A 21,022-nucleotide genomic window follows, 5' to 3' on the forward strand; every position below is an offset into this window, starting at 1 on the left:
CTATAAAATAGTATAAGGTCTGAATTTTAAACTTGTAAAATTCTAGGGTTTAGAAATTAAATATTTCAAAATTAAACTTTTTAATCAAAAAAATAAATTCCAAAACTTAAGGGCAAGTTTTGAAACTTTTCAAAACTTTCAAAATCTTTTAGATCACAATTCAAATAATTTAATTAAAACAATTTAATTTGTGATTATCTAAAATTGACCTAATCCAATTTCATGACAAGATAATTCAATAAAATAATTCAAATAATCAAAGTTTATCATATAAGGCAATAATTATTTAATCAATTGACAATTATCTTTTATTTTGACAAGGATAATCACATTATATCAATAAAATTTAGACTTTATCAATTAAAAACGTTTTTGATAATTATCCCAAATCAAAATAGGAAAAAATCCTGAATTTCCCTCTATCTGACCCTCTGACTCGCCGAGTCACCATCTGGACTCGTCGGGTTCATCAGGTAACCCGGTGAGTTGGTCAAGCAGAAGGCAAAAAAATTGATATCAACCAATGGAAGAAACCAATGAAGGCTCTGATACCACTGATGGGTTTTGAGCAAAACAACATTCCTATGTACACATGCAAAACCCTAAAACTTTGGATCTAGGTTTTTTTTATTGTACATGCAATTCATCCAAAGCTTGTAAACCCTAATCTAGCATACTACATAAAGGAGATCTACATAAATAAACAAGTAAGAATGTTACCTCTGAATTGTATCAAGGATTTTCAACTTCAAGAGCTTAGTATCACTATTGTAATACCTCTAATGACTCACAAACACCAAAGCAAGAGGATGATATTGAAGAAAGAGTATGGAGGCTTAATTTCAGCTCTAAGAACTCTAGGGTTACTTGTGTAGCCGAAATTTGAAGCCCTGGGGTCCTTTATATAGGTGTGCTGCTAGGGTTTCAATCAAAACCCTAATTGGATAGCTTAGGCCTTAAGCATTCCAATGGAACCTTCCAGAACAAGGACTTGGACGATTTCTAAGTAGGCTTCCACCTTAAAATCATCCACCCCATGATCCACAGGAATCCACAACCCAAAACCCAATTATCTTATAATTGCAGTTCCAGTCACCTTTATTTAATTAAACTCTTTTAGCCACATAATTCATTCTTAATTAATTCTTGACTAATATTAACTGAACAATATGATTTCTCTTTTAATATATTATTCATATAATATATTAATAAACCACAATATCCTCTCTCTCCATAAATCATCATGTCAAGTTGCTTTGGTGAAGGCAGCCCAAAAGGACCTTGCTCATAATTAGGTCAAGTACATATCAAATATAGTTATGAACTTAGACACTAATCCAACAAAAACAACATGCTAGTACTAGGCTTGGTATCTTCAGGAATTGCATGATAGAATTGCCTGATTATATGATGTCTGATAGCCTAGGGATTTCTTTATATGAAATTGACATAATTACTGTGGTAGCTTAGTGTGTGCATCACGGTTGTACATAATAAAGATCTTATAGCCTGAGAATATTTGGTTTAGCTTTATTTCTTGTTCCTTGTCTGGTTGTGGGCTTAGAGTAGGACCAAGTATTCGAAATTCTATAGGGTCCAGCATTATGTATGGTTAGCATACACGAGTGTTGCAGGGTTGGTGAAAGTTTCATGGATGGGTTGTTAGGATGAGTCCGCCAGATATGAGATAGATAGCCTTCATTTAGGAGTGAGGATCGATAGCTCGCCATGTTTATGTATATTGTTAGGGCATTGTAATGATACTTGAGACAAATATGGGTAGGTGTGGAAGGTAGTATGGGTCCGTACTACTGAAAGAACAGGACCCATACGCGTGTCAAGGAAGTCACAACCCCTGGGGTCTTGAGTGGGGTTGGTCCTCGGATATTATGCGGATTATCTGATGTTCTTTCTGGTATATTTTTAGTATGGTGGTTACGAGATGCTTTGTGACTAGATCAGGATCAGGAGATGGCAGACAGGAGGCACCCACTGTGCCTGAGACTATCGGCCAGATGAGATGGATGCCAGGATCCGGGAGATCCCGCACGACGAGGTTGTTGCACTGTTACGGGCGGAGTTACCGGAGATGTTTGGGTCTATTAAGACCGTCATGGTTGAGTACTTTGACGAGCGCTATGCAACCCTTGCAGAGATAGTTTCCGCAACAGTTGTATCACCAGCAGGGGGAGGAGCCAGTCGGGCTTTTCAGTATAGGGACTCTGATAACACGAAGCCCCCTACTTTTGATGGGACTTAGGACCCTATCAAATCCATGAGGTGGATTTCTGATGTGGAGGGGTGTTTCTTCACTTGCTCATGTACTACTGACCAGAAGGTCAGATATGCCCTGAACCTGTTGAGGTCCGGGGCAAAGGACTGGTGGAGGTTAACGACTGGGTCGTACTCAGATGATCAGAGAGTTGCAGTTACTTGGGAGCAGTTCAGAGATATGTTTTGCGCTCGCTACATTCCACGGGTCGAGCGGGAACAATTAACGCAGGAGTTTCTAGGGTTGAGACAGGATGGAAAGTCGGTGACGGAGATCACCCGGATGTTCACAGAGAGGGAAATGTTCTGCCTGGAGTTTGCTTCTGAGCAGTCTCAGATGACACGTTATCTGAGCATGCTCAAGACTGACATTTGACAGTTTGTTGCCACCCAACGATTTGATACCTTACTGGATTTATAGGAGGCTGCTAGGCGGCGTGAGTTAGAGATCAAGCTACAGTTGAGGGAGCAGCGGCAGGCCCCGAAACAGTCTCAGCCGGCGCCGAAGCGATCTAAGATCGTTGATTCTAGGACCCGAGGTCAGGAGGGCCGCACGTGTGGAAAGTGCTGAAGGGGTCATTCTGGGGTTTGTCGAGCTGGTAATGGGTGCCATAAGTGTGGAAGGGAGGGGCATTATGTGAAGGACTGTCGTCGGTCCGCCCCGTTTCCGAGTATGAGGCTATGTTATCAATGTGATCAGGTTGGCCACTTGAAGGCCAACTGTCCATTGCTCGCCGCCAAGCCGGCGCAGGCTACACTGAGGATTACTGATGGGAGGCAGGGTAGAGCAGAGCCTCCGAGGGCTTAGGGACGCGCCTTCCAGCTTACAGCCAAGGAGGCCAGGGCAGCACCAGATGTGGTTGTTGGTATGTTTATATCCTTTATCCTTCTGATTATGTTACCTTATGCTTATATGTTTGTACCTGTGATTAGGTACGTTTTTAGTGAACTCCTTTCCTGCAATGGTTTTATTTGACTCGGGGGCGAGTCGGTCATTTTTATCTTAGGCGTTTAGTAGGGAGTTTGATTTGCCAATGGGAGAGTTAGAGTGTCCGTTGTGAGTCTCTATCGCCAACGAACATGGGGTTTTAGCTTCATCAGTTTATCGTGGTTGTGTGTTGGAGATCTTCGGGGTATCTTTTTCAATAGACTTGATCCTGATTCCCATGGGGGACGTATGTGTGATTGTGGGTATGCACTAGCTCAGTCGATTCGGCACTATGATCGACTAGGAGGGACAGCGAGTGGTAGTTCGAACCCCAAGTGGGGGAGAACTGGTTGTCCACCGCGAGGGTACTAGATTGGGATCAAGTTTCTGCTCAGCTGCCAGGGTTCGGCAGTACATTCAGCACGGGTCTGAGGGATTCCTAGCGTATGTGGTCGATACGCGATTCAGAGATCAGATTTCAATCTCATAGGTTCCCATGGTCAGGGAGTTTGCCGACGTGTTCCCGGAGGAGTTGTCGCGAGTGCCTCCGGAGAGGCAGGTCGAGTTTAGGATCGACCTAGTGCCATGTGTGGCCCCTATCGCCAAGGCGACGTACCGGTTGGCACCGCCAGAGATGCAGGAGTTGTCATCTCAGTTACAGGAGCTTTTGGGCAACCAGTTCATTCATCCGAGCAGTTCTCCATGGGGAGCACCGATCCTCTTCGTCAGGAAGAAGGATGATTCACACTGATTGTGCATCGAATACCGGGAGTTAAATAAGTTAACGGTGAAGAACCGTTATCCACTCCCGATGATAGATGATTTATTTGATCAGTTACATGGTGCATCTTGGTTTTCCAAGATAGATTTGAGTTTTGGGTATCATCAGGTTAGGGTCAGAGAGGAGAACGTGGAGAAGACCACGTTCCGGACTCGTTATGGACATTACGAGTTCGTGATGATGCCATTTGGACTCACCAACGCACCAGCAATATTTATGGACCTGATGAATCGGGTCTACAGTTCGATGCTCGATCGCTCGGTCATCGTATTTATAAATGATATCTTTGTGTATTCCAAGACCCGTGAGCAGCATGAGGAGCATTTACGGGAGTTATTGGGAGTTTTGAGGCGAGAATGGTTGTATTCCAAGTTCTCGAAGTGTGAGTTTTGGTTAAGAGAGGTTCAGTTCCTTGGACATCTCATTAACCAGGAGAGGATTTTGGTCGATACGGCCAAAATCGAGGCGGTTATGCAGTGGGAGGTTCCCAAGTCTCCTTCAGATATCAGGAGCTTTGTGGGATTGGTAGGGTACTACCGGAGATTCATACAAGATTTTTCCAAGATTTTGGTACCCCTCACTCGTCTGACGAGGAAGGGGGTGGATTTCTGATGGGGCCCTGAGCAACAGAGGACGTTTGAGACCCTAAAACAGCGGTTGTGCGAGGCTCCAGTCTTGACCCTCCCCGAGGGAGTGGAGGATTTTGTGGTTTTCTGTGATGCATCCATCACAGAACTGAGAGTCGTTTTTATGCAGAGGGGACGGGTTATAGTGTATGCTTCACGGCAGCTGAAGCTACACGAGACGAGATACCCTACACATGATTTGGAGTTGGGAGCGGTGGTATTCGCTCTCAAGATATGGAGGCATTACCTCTATGGGGTCCGTTGTACTACACGGACTACAAGAGTTTGAGACACATCATGGATCAACCAAACCTGAACATGAGACAGCGCAGGTGGTAGGATGTAGTCAAGGACCACGACTGTGAGATCCTTTACCACCCTAGTAAAGCGAATGTGGTGTCGGATGCTCTGAGCCGCAAATCAGCCAGATCTTCCACCTCAAACATGTATGAGGATATCAGTGGATTCTCCACTTGTGAGCTTTATCAGGGAAGCTCAGGCAGAGGGTATGTGTCGGGAGAAGTGGAAGTCGGAGAGGATTAGGTGTGAGAACACCCGGGTTGTGCAAGATAGTCGGGGGTTGTTGACCCGTTGCGGTCGGGTCTGGGTTCCGATGTCTGGTGGGGTCAAACAGATTTTTATTGAAGAGGCTCATAAGTCTTGCTTCTCTATTCACCCGAGGGCCACCAAGATGTACCGGGATCTGCGTTTGAGTTACTGGTGGCCATGCATGAAGGGAGAGATCTCTTGGTATGTAGAGAGGTACTTGACCTGCTGGAGGGTCAAAGTCGAGCATCAGAGGCCGCATGGCAAGTTGCAGCCTCTGGAGGTTCCCATGTGGAAATGGGAACAAATCAAGATGGATTTTATCACCAAGTTACCAAGGACGGTGAAGGGCTTCGACGCTATTTGGGTCATCGTGGATCGACTGACCAAGAGCGCCCACTTTTTAGCGATATGAGAGAGTTCATCGGCCGAGAAGTTGGCCAAAGTATATATCCACGAGATCGTTGCTCGCCATGGAGTACTGGTCTCTATCGTTTCAGACCGTGATGTTCGGTTCACCTCCCGTTTCTGGTAAAAGTTCCACGAGGAATTGGGCACCCGGTTGCATTTCAGCACAACCTACAATCCACAAACAGACGGCCAAAGCGAGCGGACTATACAGACTCTCGAGGATATGCTGAGAGCCTGTGTTATTGACTTTTATGGGAGCTGAGACTCCTACCTACCGCTTGCAGAGTTTTCCCACAACAACTTTCATTCCAGCATAGGTGCCCCACCTTATGAGCTGTTGTATGGACGAAGATGCCGCACCCCGGTCTGTTGGGGTCAGGTGGGTCACAGGGTGATGGGTCGGACCGAGGTAGTTCTGCAAACTATCGATAGGATTCGGCAGATCAGACAGCGGCTGCAGACTACACGGAGTCGGCAGAAGAGCTACGCCGACCAACGCCGATCAGAGTTAGAGTTCCAGGTCGGTGATATGGTACTCCTGAAGTTCTCGCCCTGGAAGGGTGTGATTCGCATCAGGAAGAGGGAGAAATTGGGGCCCTGTTACATTGGGTCGTTCAGGGTTATCACCAGGGTTGGCAAGGTAGCATATAGATTGGAGCTCCCAGAAGAACTGATTCAGATCCACAACACTTTTCCCGTTTCGCAATTGTGGAAGTGCATTCTGGATGAGGAGGCAGTAGTATCATTGGACGACATTCAGGTCAATGAGCGCCTGAATTATGCGGAGAGGCCTGTGGCCATTCTGGAAAGGAAGGTGAAGGTTCTGCAAAACAAGGAGATACATTTGGTAAAGGTACAGTGGGAGCACCGAAGAGGGTCTAAGTGGACTTAGGAGCCGGAGGCTGAGATGCGGGAGCATTACCCGGAGATGCTCACCGCAGCAGACTTCGAGAACAAGTCTAGTTCAAGTGGGGGAGAATTGCAGCATTATTGTCATAATTTTGAGATCTACTCGACAAGTTGGACGAGTTGGATGCCCTAACTCGTCGAGTAGGAACGGTTTTGGCCACGTGTTTAAGTGACCAACTCGCCGATTCGGTGGAGTGACTCGACGAGTTGGAGCTGGAGGATGAAACCCTAATTTCCGGGGTTTTGCACCCTATTTAAAGGGTCATTAACCTCCCTTAGCCTCCCTTACATCCCCTTGTGATTCCAGAAACCCTAATTCGTGTGTGTGTTCCATTCTTGTGTGATTTTCAATCTTGGAAGGTGTTTTGCAAGAAGAATACTTAAAGTATAAGAGGATTAGTGCAAGAGGAGCTAGTGGATTTGACTATTCTGCTTCTTGGCATCAGTTTGAAGGTAACAAGTCGTTACCTTGACCTTCTTTCCTTCTAGATCTCATTATGTTAAATATTAGGGCTTTCTAGCATGTTTATGTTAGCCATTTTGAGTATGGGCTAGGATCTGAAGTTGCAACTTCAGATCTGAACTTACCTTGGTCTCTATGTCTATAAAGTCTCCAGCTTTAGCAAGTATGGACCTTCTCTCCCCATTACAAGTTTGGATTTGGCATTCTAAGCCTTTAGAGCCTTGCATGCACGTAAAGTTTGCAACTTTACGTGATAAACATGCCTTGGGAAGCTTGATCTGCAATATGGAGTTTTTGAATGGCATAAAAAGCATCTGAATGGAGTAAGGACTGAAGGGACTCGACGAGTTGCATGGCCAACTCGACTTGTCCATTGAAGGTTGTCGTGCAAGGACTTCTGCATGGACTCAGTGAGTTAGTAGGGTGACTCAGCGAGCTAACTATGGTTTCCCCGACTCTTAGACATGCTTGAACTCGGCGAGTTTCAGGAAAACTCGACGAGTCAACTGGGGATTTCATGACTTCTCGAGTTCAGGAAGGACTCGACGAGTCAATGAACTGCACTCGATGAGTCATGTCAACATGAACTGTTGACCTTGACCATTGACTTAGACTTTGACCAAGGGTTGACTAGTTGACTTCTGGGGTATTTTGGTAAATTGGAATTTATGGAAAAGGTTTTATGGTAAAAATAGGTGGTGGAGTTCGTGGCCGTGATTCGAGAGATTGAGTTTATCACTACAGTACGACATTTGTGAGGTAAGTTATCCTCATTGTACTAAGGGGTCTAAGGCACCAAGGCCGACCCATTGGATTGATATCCTAGTAGTTGTTATAATGAGTATGTGTCAGATATGCATGTTAGTTGGATATGCTAGTCTGGTAGGTCTGTAGGACTACCTGTGATACTGTTTATTATCTGTATGCGCATTTATCTGTTACATGTCGACATATTATGTGGGATGAGTTGAGGTTGTACTGCTCTGTGCGGTAGCCAACAAACCCTAGGAGCATTCTCGATACGAGCTGAGGGCCGGGTAGGGCATGCCAAACTCGTACTATGGGCTCGGTGGCAATCCAAATGTGAGTTGCGGACCCGAAAGGCAATCCAGACTCACACTGTGGGCCTAGGAGTAATCCAGACTGTAAAGTCGTGGACCCGTTACATGTTGTTATCTATATATGTGTTATTTGGATTGTATGTGTATCGGTATATTAGGGATAACTCACTAAGCCTTCAAGCTTATATTTATTGATTATTGTTTCAGGTATCCCAGATGATCGCGGGAATGTGAAAGCATGATCGTACTGCTCCTCACTTTTATGATTTTGTTTCCGGAAGACTCTGATGTAGAACTATTTTGAAAAAAAAAATTATAACAACAGTTGGGTTTTAAATGTTTTTGAAACTTTAAATTTGACATGATTTTTATGGATGTTACATAAATACTCACAATCCTTATGAATCTTCACCCCTTAGTTTATACGACACTCATTTTTGCAACCCTCCGAATCAATCCTCAGAAATCTTTCTTAACCACAAGATATTTTGGTTAAACAACCAAGCATATATAAATTCTAGAAAAATTACAACTTTGATACCACAATGGAGCTCTTTGAATTCTTCACTTCTTTGAATATTTGATATTTGATTTCTTTGAATTCACCACCTTCTTTGATTGATTTTTGGTATCTTCAACTTTTTGGATTTCTTTAGAATTTTGATCTTTAAATTTCATATTTTGACTACTCCAAAATTGTTTCACTTTTTGGTAATTTATCGCTCTTTTTTTTACATGTATCTCACTTTTTCGCTTAAATCTTACATGCTTAAGCAAGGAGCTTAACTTCAACCTTTATTGGTTAAGGTATAGTCCGAGTACAATGACTACATAAGCTCTCCTGGATAGATTTCAGGTTTAAGCTGCAAAACGTATTATGTCACATAAACTACCAGATTACATTTCATATCTCATGACTTTTCACTAGGAAATAGGATGTCACAAATACACTATAAGATATGTTGGCTCAGGTAAACATTTGGGTTCTCATCGGATCATCCCATACAATAATAGCAAATTTTTTAATTATTACTAGATTTTCCTAAATTAAACTATTATTTCAAGTTTATAAAATTTTAAATTTTCCAATTTAAATCATTTTTCGACCTCCTACCCCACACTTATTTCATACAATGCCCTCATTGTATGCATTAAGCTAATTAAACACATAAAAACGGTAAAAAATGAGAAAAGAGAACAGACTCCCCTAGGATAGTGGTGACGAGATCAAATGGGGCTGCTAAAAGTTGCTCCATAAATGTGGTGGAAGAATAGAAACTGGAACTGTTGCTTCTAAATTTGCCGGAAAAAAAAATCAAGAACACCGACTTCTGAAATGTGGTGCAAAGAATTGCAAACTAATGCAATGTATAGTATCCACGACGTGGGAAAGTGTCGACTACGTCGTGTCATCGAGTGAGGAAAAATTTATATTGCAAATAATAGCATGGCCACAACGTGGTAATTGGTGGCCACGTCGTGGTATCGAGAATGACAGCCTTCTCTTGCGATGAAAAACTCCCCATGACATAGGAAAGTGTCAACCATACAGTGGCAGCCGGAATGATACTTTTGTTTCACGTCAAAATAAAACTCCATGATGTGGAAACAGTTCATCCATACCATAGGAATCAATGTATGGTAGAAACGCCACTCTTCTAAATAATAAACTCTCACAATATCGACACATCCCACACTTATTAGAAGTCGTGGGTCTTAACTGTAAACTTCAAACTCTCACACGACTTTTTCTCTCGTGATAAAACAATAGTCGGTCCTAACGGCTGAACTTATTGTCAACTTTCTAAGGGCGAAAATTCTGCAAAGATATAAAACAATCAAAAAGCATCAACATGAAAACAAAATTACATAAACCAAAAATAAATAAAACGTCCTAATTTAAACTAAATACATACCAAAATAAAAATAAAACTAAGTCTAATAAACCAAAATAAAATAACATAAAAATGATAACTAGGTCACTCATCATCCCCGTCGTCATGCTGTTGTGTTCCTAATGTGCCTGCTCCATTATGTCGTTGGTATGTTGGAGGAAAAGGGGTCGGATAATGAAAACCGTGATGGGCAAAGAATGCAGTCATCGCATCCATATACCACTGCTGTCTACGCTCCATTATATCAAAGCGCTCGTACATGCGCTGAAGGCCCTCGTCCATGCGCTGAACAAGGTAACGTATATCTATCTTTGGCTCAGGTCCTGTTGCGCTCCTTGAGGAGCAGGTCTACGCCTCCCCCGTCTCTCAGGTGCTGACTCAACTACACCCTCCTCAGCAGCCACATCATCTGGTCGTATCCGGATAATACCATCCTCACCACGCTGAAGTACTCGCATCGACTCCATCAACTGTAAACTCATCGGCCTCGTATCATAGAACACCATAGATCTCGTGATCTCCCTCATCAACAACTAATATGATCGAGCTAAACGCATGATGAAGTGCCCACCACAAATTGGGCTATCCCCGCGAAGCCCCCTAGCCCTCCTCCCCATGTAAGCAGCTAAAGCAATTGGGAGGTTCAGGTGCCTCCCAGGTGTAATAAGGGTCCACAGGAAAAACAAATCTGTAGAAGGCACTCTCTCACTATTTTTATGATGTGTGAGAGACATAGAAATCAAACGATGCAATAATCTGTAAGTGGTGGACCGAATCATCTTCCCCCGAGCAGAGGATGGTATGTAAACTCCCCCAGTAATCTCAGCCCAAAAAGTATTTTCGTTATAATCATCCGGCTGTTTCGTAACACAATTAGCAAGGAATGTCGGGAAGTGGACACTCCTCGTCTCATCCTTAGTATATATTCCCACTCTAACGGCAAGCTCAATTGCGCTGCATTCCCTACTCATACCACCAAGTCGAAAGGAAAAAGTTGTCCTGTCATCGGGTGTCTTCCTATGGTCATAGGAAACTGTAGAATAGAACTCCAACAAAAATTCCCGATAAACAGGTTCCTCAATCTTGAACAGTCTTTCCCAACCTCGGCATACAAACAATGACACACCACTCGCGTCCAAGTAGGTGTATTGCAAAAAATTCTGGATCCGTTCGTCTAGTCCAGTCCGGGATGCCAATCCCCAGTCGAATGAAGGTGCGATGTCAATCTCTTTCGTGAGCAGTAAACTTAAGGTGTTCAAATATTTGCCACGAGTTTCATTGTTAAGACTTCGTGGGAATTGTAAGAAACGATGGTCAGTTATGTCATTTGGGTGGTTTCTTCTTTGATTTCTTCGAGCCATAATCTGCAAAAAATAAGCATCAAACATAAAAACCAACAAAATAATCACAACATTAACAAATTTTAAAACAAAAATTTGGAGTTGCGCACGAAAATTACATTGGGCGTACGTCAAGTTGCTCTAATCGATTCCCTGTTTGACTTTTGTCTAGGCCGAGATCAATCAAAAGGTTACGCACGTTTGAAATCATTTAAGGGTGTAGTTCGAAATCAGTCAAGAAGGGGTCTTAATCAGTCTAGTCTAGTATTATTCAACACAAATTGCATGAACAATCAACACAAATCGTTCTAACAAGGCATAATTAAGCACCAAACTCATGTGAAATTGCCCCCAAATCGGAATATGTAAGAACCCTAGATTTACTCTGATTGCAGAGCACACACCAAATGTTTCCGCATTCTATGATTTACTCTGATTGAGATGATATTTGATACACTTATTTTTTTAGGATTGTATAGATAATATTTTGGAATACCAATTTTATTTCCAAACTCACAAAGTAGTGTAAGGCGTCTCGGATCTCCCATTTTCTTTGGTATTCCTTCTATAATCACCATTAAATTTTGTTCACTAAGAAGTACCTTAGATGTCTTCTCTAATTGTTGGCGAGTGTCAAGTAAATCTTGAAGGAATTTTGCATATTCGAGAACTTTAGCTCAGGATTCAATAAATGGGGTATTGATTGGAATACCCTTGACTTGATTCATAAACCTTTTATATTCTTGTTCCAATGGATGCACTCTAGCTCGAGAAGGAAAAGGTAACGAAGGTTGATAAGCTTTAACAAAAGAAGAATTTTTCTGCCAGACTGATCCCACCCCGTGAGGATTAGTTCCTCGTGTCATGAGAACGGTGTTTCAACACCATTTTTTCTTCGATTTTCTTTTGCCTTGCCATTGACTCGGGCTGCTTTGTGTTTTCTTCTAAAGCTTCCAAGAACTCAAAAATTGTGTCTTCTATAGTGGATATGGCACTAAGCCGGGACTAGTGTCCTCACGAATTCCCTCTCTCCCTCAAAATTGTGTTTTTTTCTAATGCTTCCAAGAACTCAAAAATTATGTGTTTCGCAAGGCTTTAGATGACAACACCCAGATGTAATGAGCATTTTTTTCAGGAAATGTATACATTCATGTAAAATAGGTCGTGTGATTTCTTTCTTTACCTAATCCATTGGTTAATGAGTTGTATACAGAGATACCCAAATGAAATTGAATAGAATTTTCAAGAAATCTAGATACCAGTCATTACTTACAATTTGGGTTTTTGTTTCTTTAAACCCGATTGTGTGGGGTTTTGTTTTCATCCGGATCGTTTGGGGATAAATACATCCAAAGCGTTTGTCTCTTTGTTTCTTGTTTTATCCGTACCTCTGTTCTTTGAAATGCAAACACACACACTCTCTCATATTCACTTTCTAGGTCTTTTTTTAGTGTTCCAGATTCGGTTTCGATTATTTTGTTTGTTTAGTTGCAGAAATTGTTTCTCATTTATGAGTGTGTTTCTTTTGTGTATGTGTTTGTGTGTTTTTAAGAACCATAAAAAAATTTGCAATGTGTATGTATGTGTTCTTGGAGTGTGTATGTATGTGTTCTTGGTGCTATGGAGTCTCTTTGGGTTAGAGAGAGAGAGAGAGGTGGTTGGTCCCTCCTATTTTTTAATTATTAAAATAATTAGATAAATATTAAATTTAAAAAAAATGAAAGAAAAATGGAAAATAAATACCCCAAGGGTTTTCAATATTCGGAAGGACCAAAAATGCAATGAAACTAGCTCAAAAGGACCACGAAACACAAAAATATCAAGGTTTGGACTAAACCTCGGAAAAAATGCATACCACAGGGACCATTTTTGCAATTTTGTCTTACGAAAAAATAATCTAAAAACAGGTAATAATTAACTATGAACCATAAAGAAAGCTTAAAGTTAAATGATAAACATTGGCTATGCACAATAGACAAAATAAGGAGCTTACCGAGTTGGTTTTCTCAACCTCTGAAATGAGTGAAGTCCTTAATTCCAATGAGTCACCATCAGCAATTTCATAATCTTCTTCAGGAGAACCAACTGGTAAACAATTAAGGAAATTACAGTCAAACTACACATTATAATTCGATCCATAAATAGGGCAGCTTGAATTATAATTCTGATGAAAAGGATTCAGAAAATGTTATTTGCACAAAGAAAGGATTTTTGCAACCTGTTATTATTGCATGCATACATGGCGTAGAGATGAGAAAGGTAGTGCAAAATAACTTTTCAGTCACATTTATTAAAATTCAAAGTATTACAAAATACAAACAAAAATAAATTCATGGGAGCAAATAGAACAAAGGGTTAAACACTTAAATGCAAGAACTAGCAGTGTACTTTCATTGATTTGTTTGTTATAGCATCCCAATTTCATTTATTCCTATTATTTTATAGTATCCACCATTTATAGCAATGTCATCCTAAATTAGTAGATTTTTCAATGTATAATGGCTTAATAAGAAAAAATAATAATAACTTGAAAGTACAACGCAAATTATGCAATTATTGGGTAAAATTTTCAAAGTACAATGCATTGATAAGAAAAAATAAATTGAAGGTACAATGTTGTAATAGAAAGAAATATAGTTAAGATGCTATAGAATACAAATAAGTTAAAGTATGTTGATATTCCTTGCATGTAGCCCTAGAACATTAGATGGATATCTATGTTTTAGATCTTCAATGATAGGATCATATAAACCACAAAAAGGGACAGTGAGATAGAAGTTGCAATAATCAGTTTTGTGTTTTTGACAAAGCTTATTCAGATTCTTATTTTCTAGTTACATATGGTAAAAAATAATCCTATTCCTTTGTTAGTGCTTGACAAAAACTGATTATGAATTGTGATGCTGGTTTTCTTATTCCTTGGGGTCAGATTTGGAGAAAATATTTCTATAAGAAAACTGATTGATTGACATAAATGTATTTACTAACTTTAACCGACTTCAATCAACTTGGAAGAACTCAGTCAGAAAAAAAAAAAAAAAAAAAAAAAAAAAAACCGACCCCATTAATGTAAATCGGAAGTCGTAACAAACTCAAATTGCGAATGTGAGTGTGTGAAATGAATCTAATTCTTCTTGATTTTAGAATAGACGTATCACAAAATACAAATAGACAAAGATTCAACATCAGCTAAACAACCCTAACGGTGTTTCTAGTCACTGAACAGCTTGTCAGCGCCCATTGCTACTGTATCAGGGGTAGGGGTTTGAATCGTTTGAAGGCATTAATGAACAATACCTTCTCGATAGAAAGATACTTTACGGATACTCAAAAAATGTACAAATTCAAATTATTCTACAAGAAGCGCAGAACTCACCTTCAGGCACAGTTTCAGACACAGTTTCCATGGCGGAAAGACCATCGGCAGCGTCGGCCAATACATGCAAGTCCATTTCAGTGAGATTTTACGGTGGCCGGAAGGATATACGACGAGGAATGACTTCTCTTGTCAAAACTCACAACCCGCATTAATGGACAGATTTTCTACTAACTATCTATTAGATCATTTGATTGTTTTTTGAATTAAATATTTATTTTTATAAAGAAGATTTATAGTAGGTTGTTTTTTTAAGACAAAATATTAGAATCATATTTGATATATAAAACTAAGTTTTTATAAAATTTTGGTTTTAATTTTGAGATTTTTTTATAAATTGGATATTTTGATTATCATTTTGTTATATTTTTAACCATTTAAACGGTTAATCAAGATGGTACGTTGACATGTCAGTTTTTTATAACATAACATAATGTATAAGTTTATCATGACAGTATTCGATGATAGTGTTAAAATTTAAATATAATGATATTTATGATAGACCGATGGTTATCCAAAATATAATAATTATACGAATTTCTAAAATATTGTGATTTTTGTAATTATTATCAAAAATATAATGATATTTTTAAAATTTAAAATAACAAATGTATCTAAAGTTAACTTATTTGAGCTTATTGGCTAAACATATGTAGTGACAAAGAACATGGTTTGGCATGCGGAATTAAAGCTTGCACAATTGAACATGGTGATTTGGGTGTTTAAGAGATATATTGAATGCATATGGTGTTACAAAAAAGATCTAGATCTAGACTACATAATTAACACACACTTACACACTCACTTCTACATCTCTCAAGCACACATCTACAAGTGGTATGAACCCACTATTTATAGAGGTGTTTACATGTCTTTCTCTCTCACTCTAACAAATGGGTCTAAAGGCTAAAGCACCACATGCAAGTGGGTTTTACAAAAGTCAAACATTTACAAAGTCATGAATGAATAACTTTGCACCCCAACATTCTCCCCCTCAAAGTTAGGAATGAATGACCCGCTTCAAATCTTCCAGAATCAAGCACTACGCGGTTCGAGCCTCAAAGGTGACACATGTCGAAACGAACTTCAATCTTCAATTCTTCCATGATTCTTCAATTTGGGCTCTAGGATGTGAGACCATACAATCAGAGCAGTAACGAATGATCAAGAGTATTCCAAACTCCAAATAATCACCCAAAGTTGCGCATAAAAACACACCCCAAAAATCTTCAATAATTCCAAACCCATTTCGAATACATCACTTCCGAACTTCCAATTGCATCATCTCGTAATCTTCAAAACTTCAAGATCACTTCGGTATTCAAATCCGCGTAATATGAAAAATTCAAGTTCGAATTTCCATATAAAACTTCTCCCCCTTTTTATAATCGAAATTTGATTATAAAACTCCAAAAGAAAAAGAACGTGCTCTATTCGGAATTTTTCATGTCAAAACTCCCCCTTAACATGTGGCATAAACTTTGTGCTTCAATCCGTAAAATCCAAAAAATAACCAATTTTTATCGTCATTCACGGATCGCCTTTGACAAAATTTCTCAAAAATGGGTAGAAATTGTCAATTTCAAAATTCTGCAGTGACCCGATGCGCCAAAAATAGCCAAATATGCAAAATTCTGCAGTGACCCATTTGCGAAACTGGGTTGAATGCGTAAATTCGCACAAACTGCAGGGACCTGATTTGAAAATATTCCAATTTCTCAAAATTTTTACCCCAAATGCAAAACTGGGTAAAAAATTTGTCATCTTGCGAAAACAGCAGGGATGCGAAATGAAAATTCTGCATTTTTGTCAATTTATAATCTCATTTGCGAAGCTAGACCATTTGAATTATTTCATGAAAAGATCAGGGGCCAAATGTGAAACTATTAGCTTTCTTCCCCACGTTATACTGTGAAATACTTCGCATGCTTCGCACATCTTTCATTTTGTTCGCATTTTGACTCCAAAATTGAATAAACCATCAAATGCGAACTCCATTTATACCAATGCGAATCTGAGTTTGATTCACACAAATGCGAATATAGTTTGGCTTCGCATCAACAAATCAAGTGTATCACCGAATGCGAAATCCAATCCATAAATGCGAACCCAATCCGGATCTTTAAACTAATTCACCAAATGCGAACTTAATAACACTACTGTTCAGTTCTTCAACCATGCGAAATCAAAATCGTCTTTAAACCAAACAATCAAAATTTTCATTTTCCTGTAACATCTTCGCATTTCGTTCCACAGCCAACCAACAATCGAATTTGCAAACATCGACACTTCAATCATGCGAACATTACTCCCCAATTCCAAAATCAAAATCACAAACACACGAACAGTGACCCTTCATTCAAACTTCTTGACCCAGTTTTTTGTTCCAATCACAAAAACTCTATGAACAATAACCCTTTCCAGACGCGAACACATTCCAAGTTAATTCGACCTTCACAAAATCATTCGACTCCTAAATCAAGTCAATTTCAGCCTTTCAAGTGCGATTCGCATTTGAGTTTCATTCCAAGCCAAATCATCGATTTCTCAAAATCGACACCAAATACACTTGATTTCAAGATCAATATCCCATGTTCAACTCAAATGCAACGATTTCAACTTCCAATTTAACGAATTAACCCATAGAAAACATGGTTGACTTTTTCTGTGATTGACTTTGTAAAGTCAAAGATCAACAAACAAGAAATCGAAGTATCCAATACCAAGTTTCAGATCAAAAACGTATTTTATCACAAGTTCTAAGCCTCTTTCATGAGTTCTTGACCAAAATCGATAAGATCAAAGAATTAATTTTCGATTATCCGACTGCGACTTGAACAAAAGTGATTTAAAAATCGAAATGATTAAATTGACTTACAAAAATGACTCAACAATCAATTCCAATCGAATTTAATATATAAAGAAACGAAGATGAAGATATGATCAATTGCAGACGATTAAGAATCCAGAACTGAATCTTGTGAGTTCAAAGGTACAACTATTTGATGCGTGCAAACTAGATCTGGAATGAGACTAATTTGTCATATGATGTAAATGAATTTTGATCAAATAAGAATATTGAATGGGCTCAATTGAATAGTATTGGATCAGATCATTAATTTAAACAAAAGAAAGATGTATTTGGGCTCAATATGTGGTTATGAACAGTATCAATTGAAATTTGGTCTCAATTTTGAACAGTATCAAATTCCAAAATTCAATCAAAATGATTTTGGATAATATCTCGATTTAAACAAACAAATTCAATCGAAAATCAAATCGAACAACAGATTAGGATTGGATTGGGCTTTGATCAACAAAAAAAATTATTGGATCACAACAAATGGGTTTTTCAACAAAAATTTAGATCCAACGAGTCAAATGATCACAAATCAAAAAACGTAACGCACGATTCAATGAAATTAAGAGAGATCATTGAGAGAGACTCACCAAAATTGATCAAATTGCGACAAAAATTGCCAAACCGAGAATCGTTCTTCAAAAGTCACGTTGATCGTGAAAACCAAGCTCTGATACCAATTGTAGTGACATAGAACATGGTTTGGCATGCGGAATTAAAGTTTGCACAATTGAACATGGTGATTTGGGTGTTTAAGAGATATACTGAATGTATATGGTGTTACAAAAAAGATCTAGATCTAGACTACATAATTAACACACACTTACACACTCACTTTTACATCTCTCAAGCACACCTCTACAAGTGGTATGAACCCACTATTTATAGAGGTGTTTACATGTCTTTCTCTCTCACTCTAACAAATGGGTCTAAAGGCTAAAGCACCACATGCAAGTGGGTTTTACAAAAGTCAAACATTTACAAAGTCATGAATGAATAACTTTGCACCCCAACAACATATCATTCTCCAATTCATAGAGTTTATTACACACTACTTTTTATACATAACTTTGATATTTATTTGAAGTCTATATTTTTATGCTAAAAAAGATAATGAAAAAATGATGAATTTTCTAACTATATATTGGTAGGGTAAAAGATGGTTGTCTTTAACAGTATATCAATATGCATTAGTTTATACATCAATACATGTATAGACAGCAATGAAGCTTAGAAATTACCTTCGACTTTTTTGGGTTGGACACAATTACAATTTTTGTCTCATTAGTTTTAATAAGTTAGTAATCGTTGTTTGTAAATGTACAAATAAAAAAAATCCTAGAAGATTGATGAGCTTGGATTCTATTCTAAAATAATTTTGTTCTAATTAGATATAGTACAAACGGTTGCAATTTGTGTCTACATTTAAATTTAATCATTGATAACTATTTACACATAGGGCAGGGGCACAGATGCCAAAGAAAAATGACCCATGTCTATCGTCGTAGAACTTGTTTCCAAGAAAGATTATTGTTCTTGGGTATCCAATCAATTAATCCCCCAAACCGAGGAAGCTTCACGAAGAATTCAATTTCATCGGGTCAATGTCGGGAGACAGAAGGGAAGTCGTTACACCATTCATGCAGGCCGCTACTTATGCAACAAGAAATTACGCTACCTTAGGACAATTAGAGTTACTGTCGCCGTTAACCGATGCTTCCATTCAAAGCTTATAACACTTCTCCTTCCGACTTTCCAACACCAGATTTTACCGTCCATATATTAGTTGAAATACGAAGGTGTTTATATTACCATTTATATTTTACTCAATCGTGGCATCCAATCATACTAAACATATATACCAAAAAAGCTTATAGCATAGTGGTATCAAAAAGTTAACGTAAAGGTGTCCCTCACCCAAAGATTGAGGGTTTCTCGCTAGAGACGAAACACAAAAGGTGTAGATTTATGAGTAGCATAGTGAGTGTGTGTTAGCCGTTCTATAATATATATATATATATATATATATATATATATATATATATATATATATATATATATATATATATATATATATATATATAATTTTAAACAATACCTAACATTTTGACTTTTTTTCGTATTAAACCTTAAGTTTTTTTTTTTGCCCGAAAAAAACCTTACTTAATAACCACTTTTTCGATTTTCGAAATTATCAGGTTTGTAGATAAATAGCCGGTTAGAACTGGTTGACCTATCCTCATTTAATGACCTGGACCATAACCCGTTATCCCTATTTGATAAAAACATGAACCCCTCTTTTAGAAACCCTAGTTTCACATATTATGTTTTTCTCTTCTTATTATACCTTTCCATGGCTTTTTCTTCCATGTCAACCATCACAAGGAGAAATCGTAGCTATGATGCAACCTTGTTGTGCGATTGTGAGGTTGGGGCACCTCTATTTACATTATGGACTCCAAAAAATCATGGGAGAAAATTTTACGGATGTCCAAATTTCAAGGTTAGTCATTGAATGCAAAAATAATGAAATGTTTCATCAAGGTTAGTGGTAGAATCTATTTAAAGATTTGTATTTTTGTTATTTTACAGGGTAAATGAAAAGGCTCTAAATTTTTTGAATGGGTTGATGAAGAACTTACAATACAAAGCTACAAGGATCTATTTCTTGAAATGTACTATGAGATAAAGGTTTTGGAGGAAGAAAATCATGAGAAGAAGTTTGAAATGAATGAACTTAAATTAAAGTTGAAACAAAAAAATGAGAAGGGTAGTGTGAAGAACAAAAGAATAAGTTTTAAGACCAAAATAAGAAGCTTTAAGAGCAAAAGTTGAGCGGTGGTTTGTATCTGAAGGTTTTATTAGTGTTGTTAGCTATTTTGTCAAGGCCATTCTAGGATTTACAATTTTTGTCAAAAAAAAAAAAGGTTTGTTGCCTTTGCCTAACTTGCAGTTTCAATTGATGTATTTGGTAATGTACTTTGTGGATGCTATTTGCTTTTGGTGATGTACTTTCAAAATCTTAATGTTTTTGGTAATGTACTTTGAAGATGTTAATTGTTTTAGTAATGTACTTTAGAGGATGTTAATTCTTTTTGGTAATGTACTTTCAAATCTTAATGTTATTGGTAATGTACTTTAAAGATGTTAATTCTTTTTGGTAATGTACTTTGAGAGTGTTAATTCTTTTTATTAATGTACTTTCAAATTTTTAATGTTTTTGATAATTTACTTTGTGTGGTGATTACTACTTTTGTCTTCGTGAGTTATTTCTTTCTTACCGTTGTGAACTATGCAACATCCAATTGGCAATCCACATAAGAATGTGAGTGACTATTTACCTACAAACCTGATAAATACAAAAAAATCAGAAAAGTGGTCATTAAGTAAGGTTTTTTCAGCCAAAAACAAAACTTAAGGTTTAATCCGAAGGACGGGTGGAAACATTTTCTTAATTCTTATCCATTTGTCAACTACAATAATGTCTAACAACTCAGATCATCTTTCAACACACCTTCAAATCAAAATTACATTAAACTAAATTAACAAAAAAAA

At 38.4% G+C, this 21,022-nt stretch overlaps 1 protein-coding gene across 1 annotated transcript; it reads right to left on the minus strand.

Annotated features, from left to right (window-relative positions):
* Positions 1 to 9,850: 9,850 nt before the first annotated feature.
* LOC145064167 (uncharacterized) lies at positions 9,851 to 14,772 on the minus strand. Its single transcript, XM_079011672.1, has 3 exons — positions 14,608 to 14,772; positions 13,225 to 13,316; positions 9,851 to 11,255 (listed from the first exon to the last, which is right to left on the minus strand). Exons 1-3 carry the CDS (start codon positions 14,681 to 14,683, stop codon positions 10,425 to 10,427), a joined length of 999 nt encoding a protein of 332 aa, XP_078867798.1. The 5' UTR covers positions 14,684 to 14,772; the 3' UTR covers positions 9,851 to 10,424.
* Between the last annotated feature and the right edge of the window lie 6,250 nt (positions 14,773 to 21,022).

The sequence above is a fragment of the Lactuca serriola genome, chromosome 7 (genome assembly GCF_051521515.1).
Source record: "Lactuca serriola cultivar US96UC23 chromosome 7, Lser_US96UC23_V15, whole genome shotgun sequence".
NCBI lineage: Eukaryota > Viridiplantae > Streptophyta > Magnoliopsida > Asterales > Asteraceae > Lactuca > Lactuca serriola.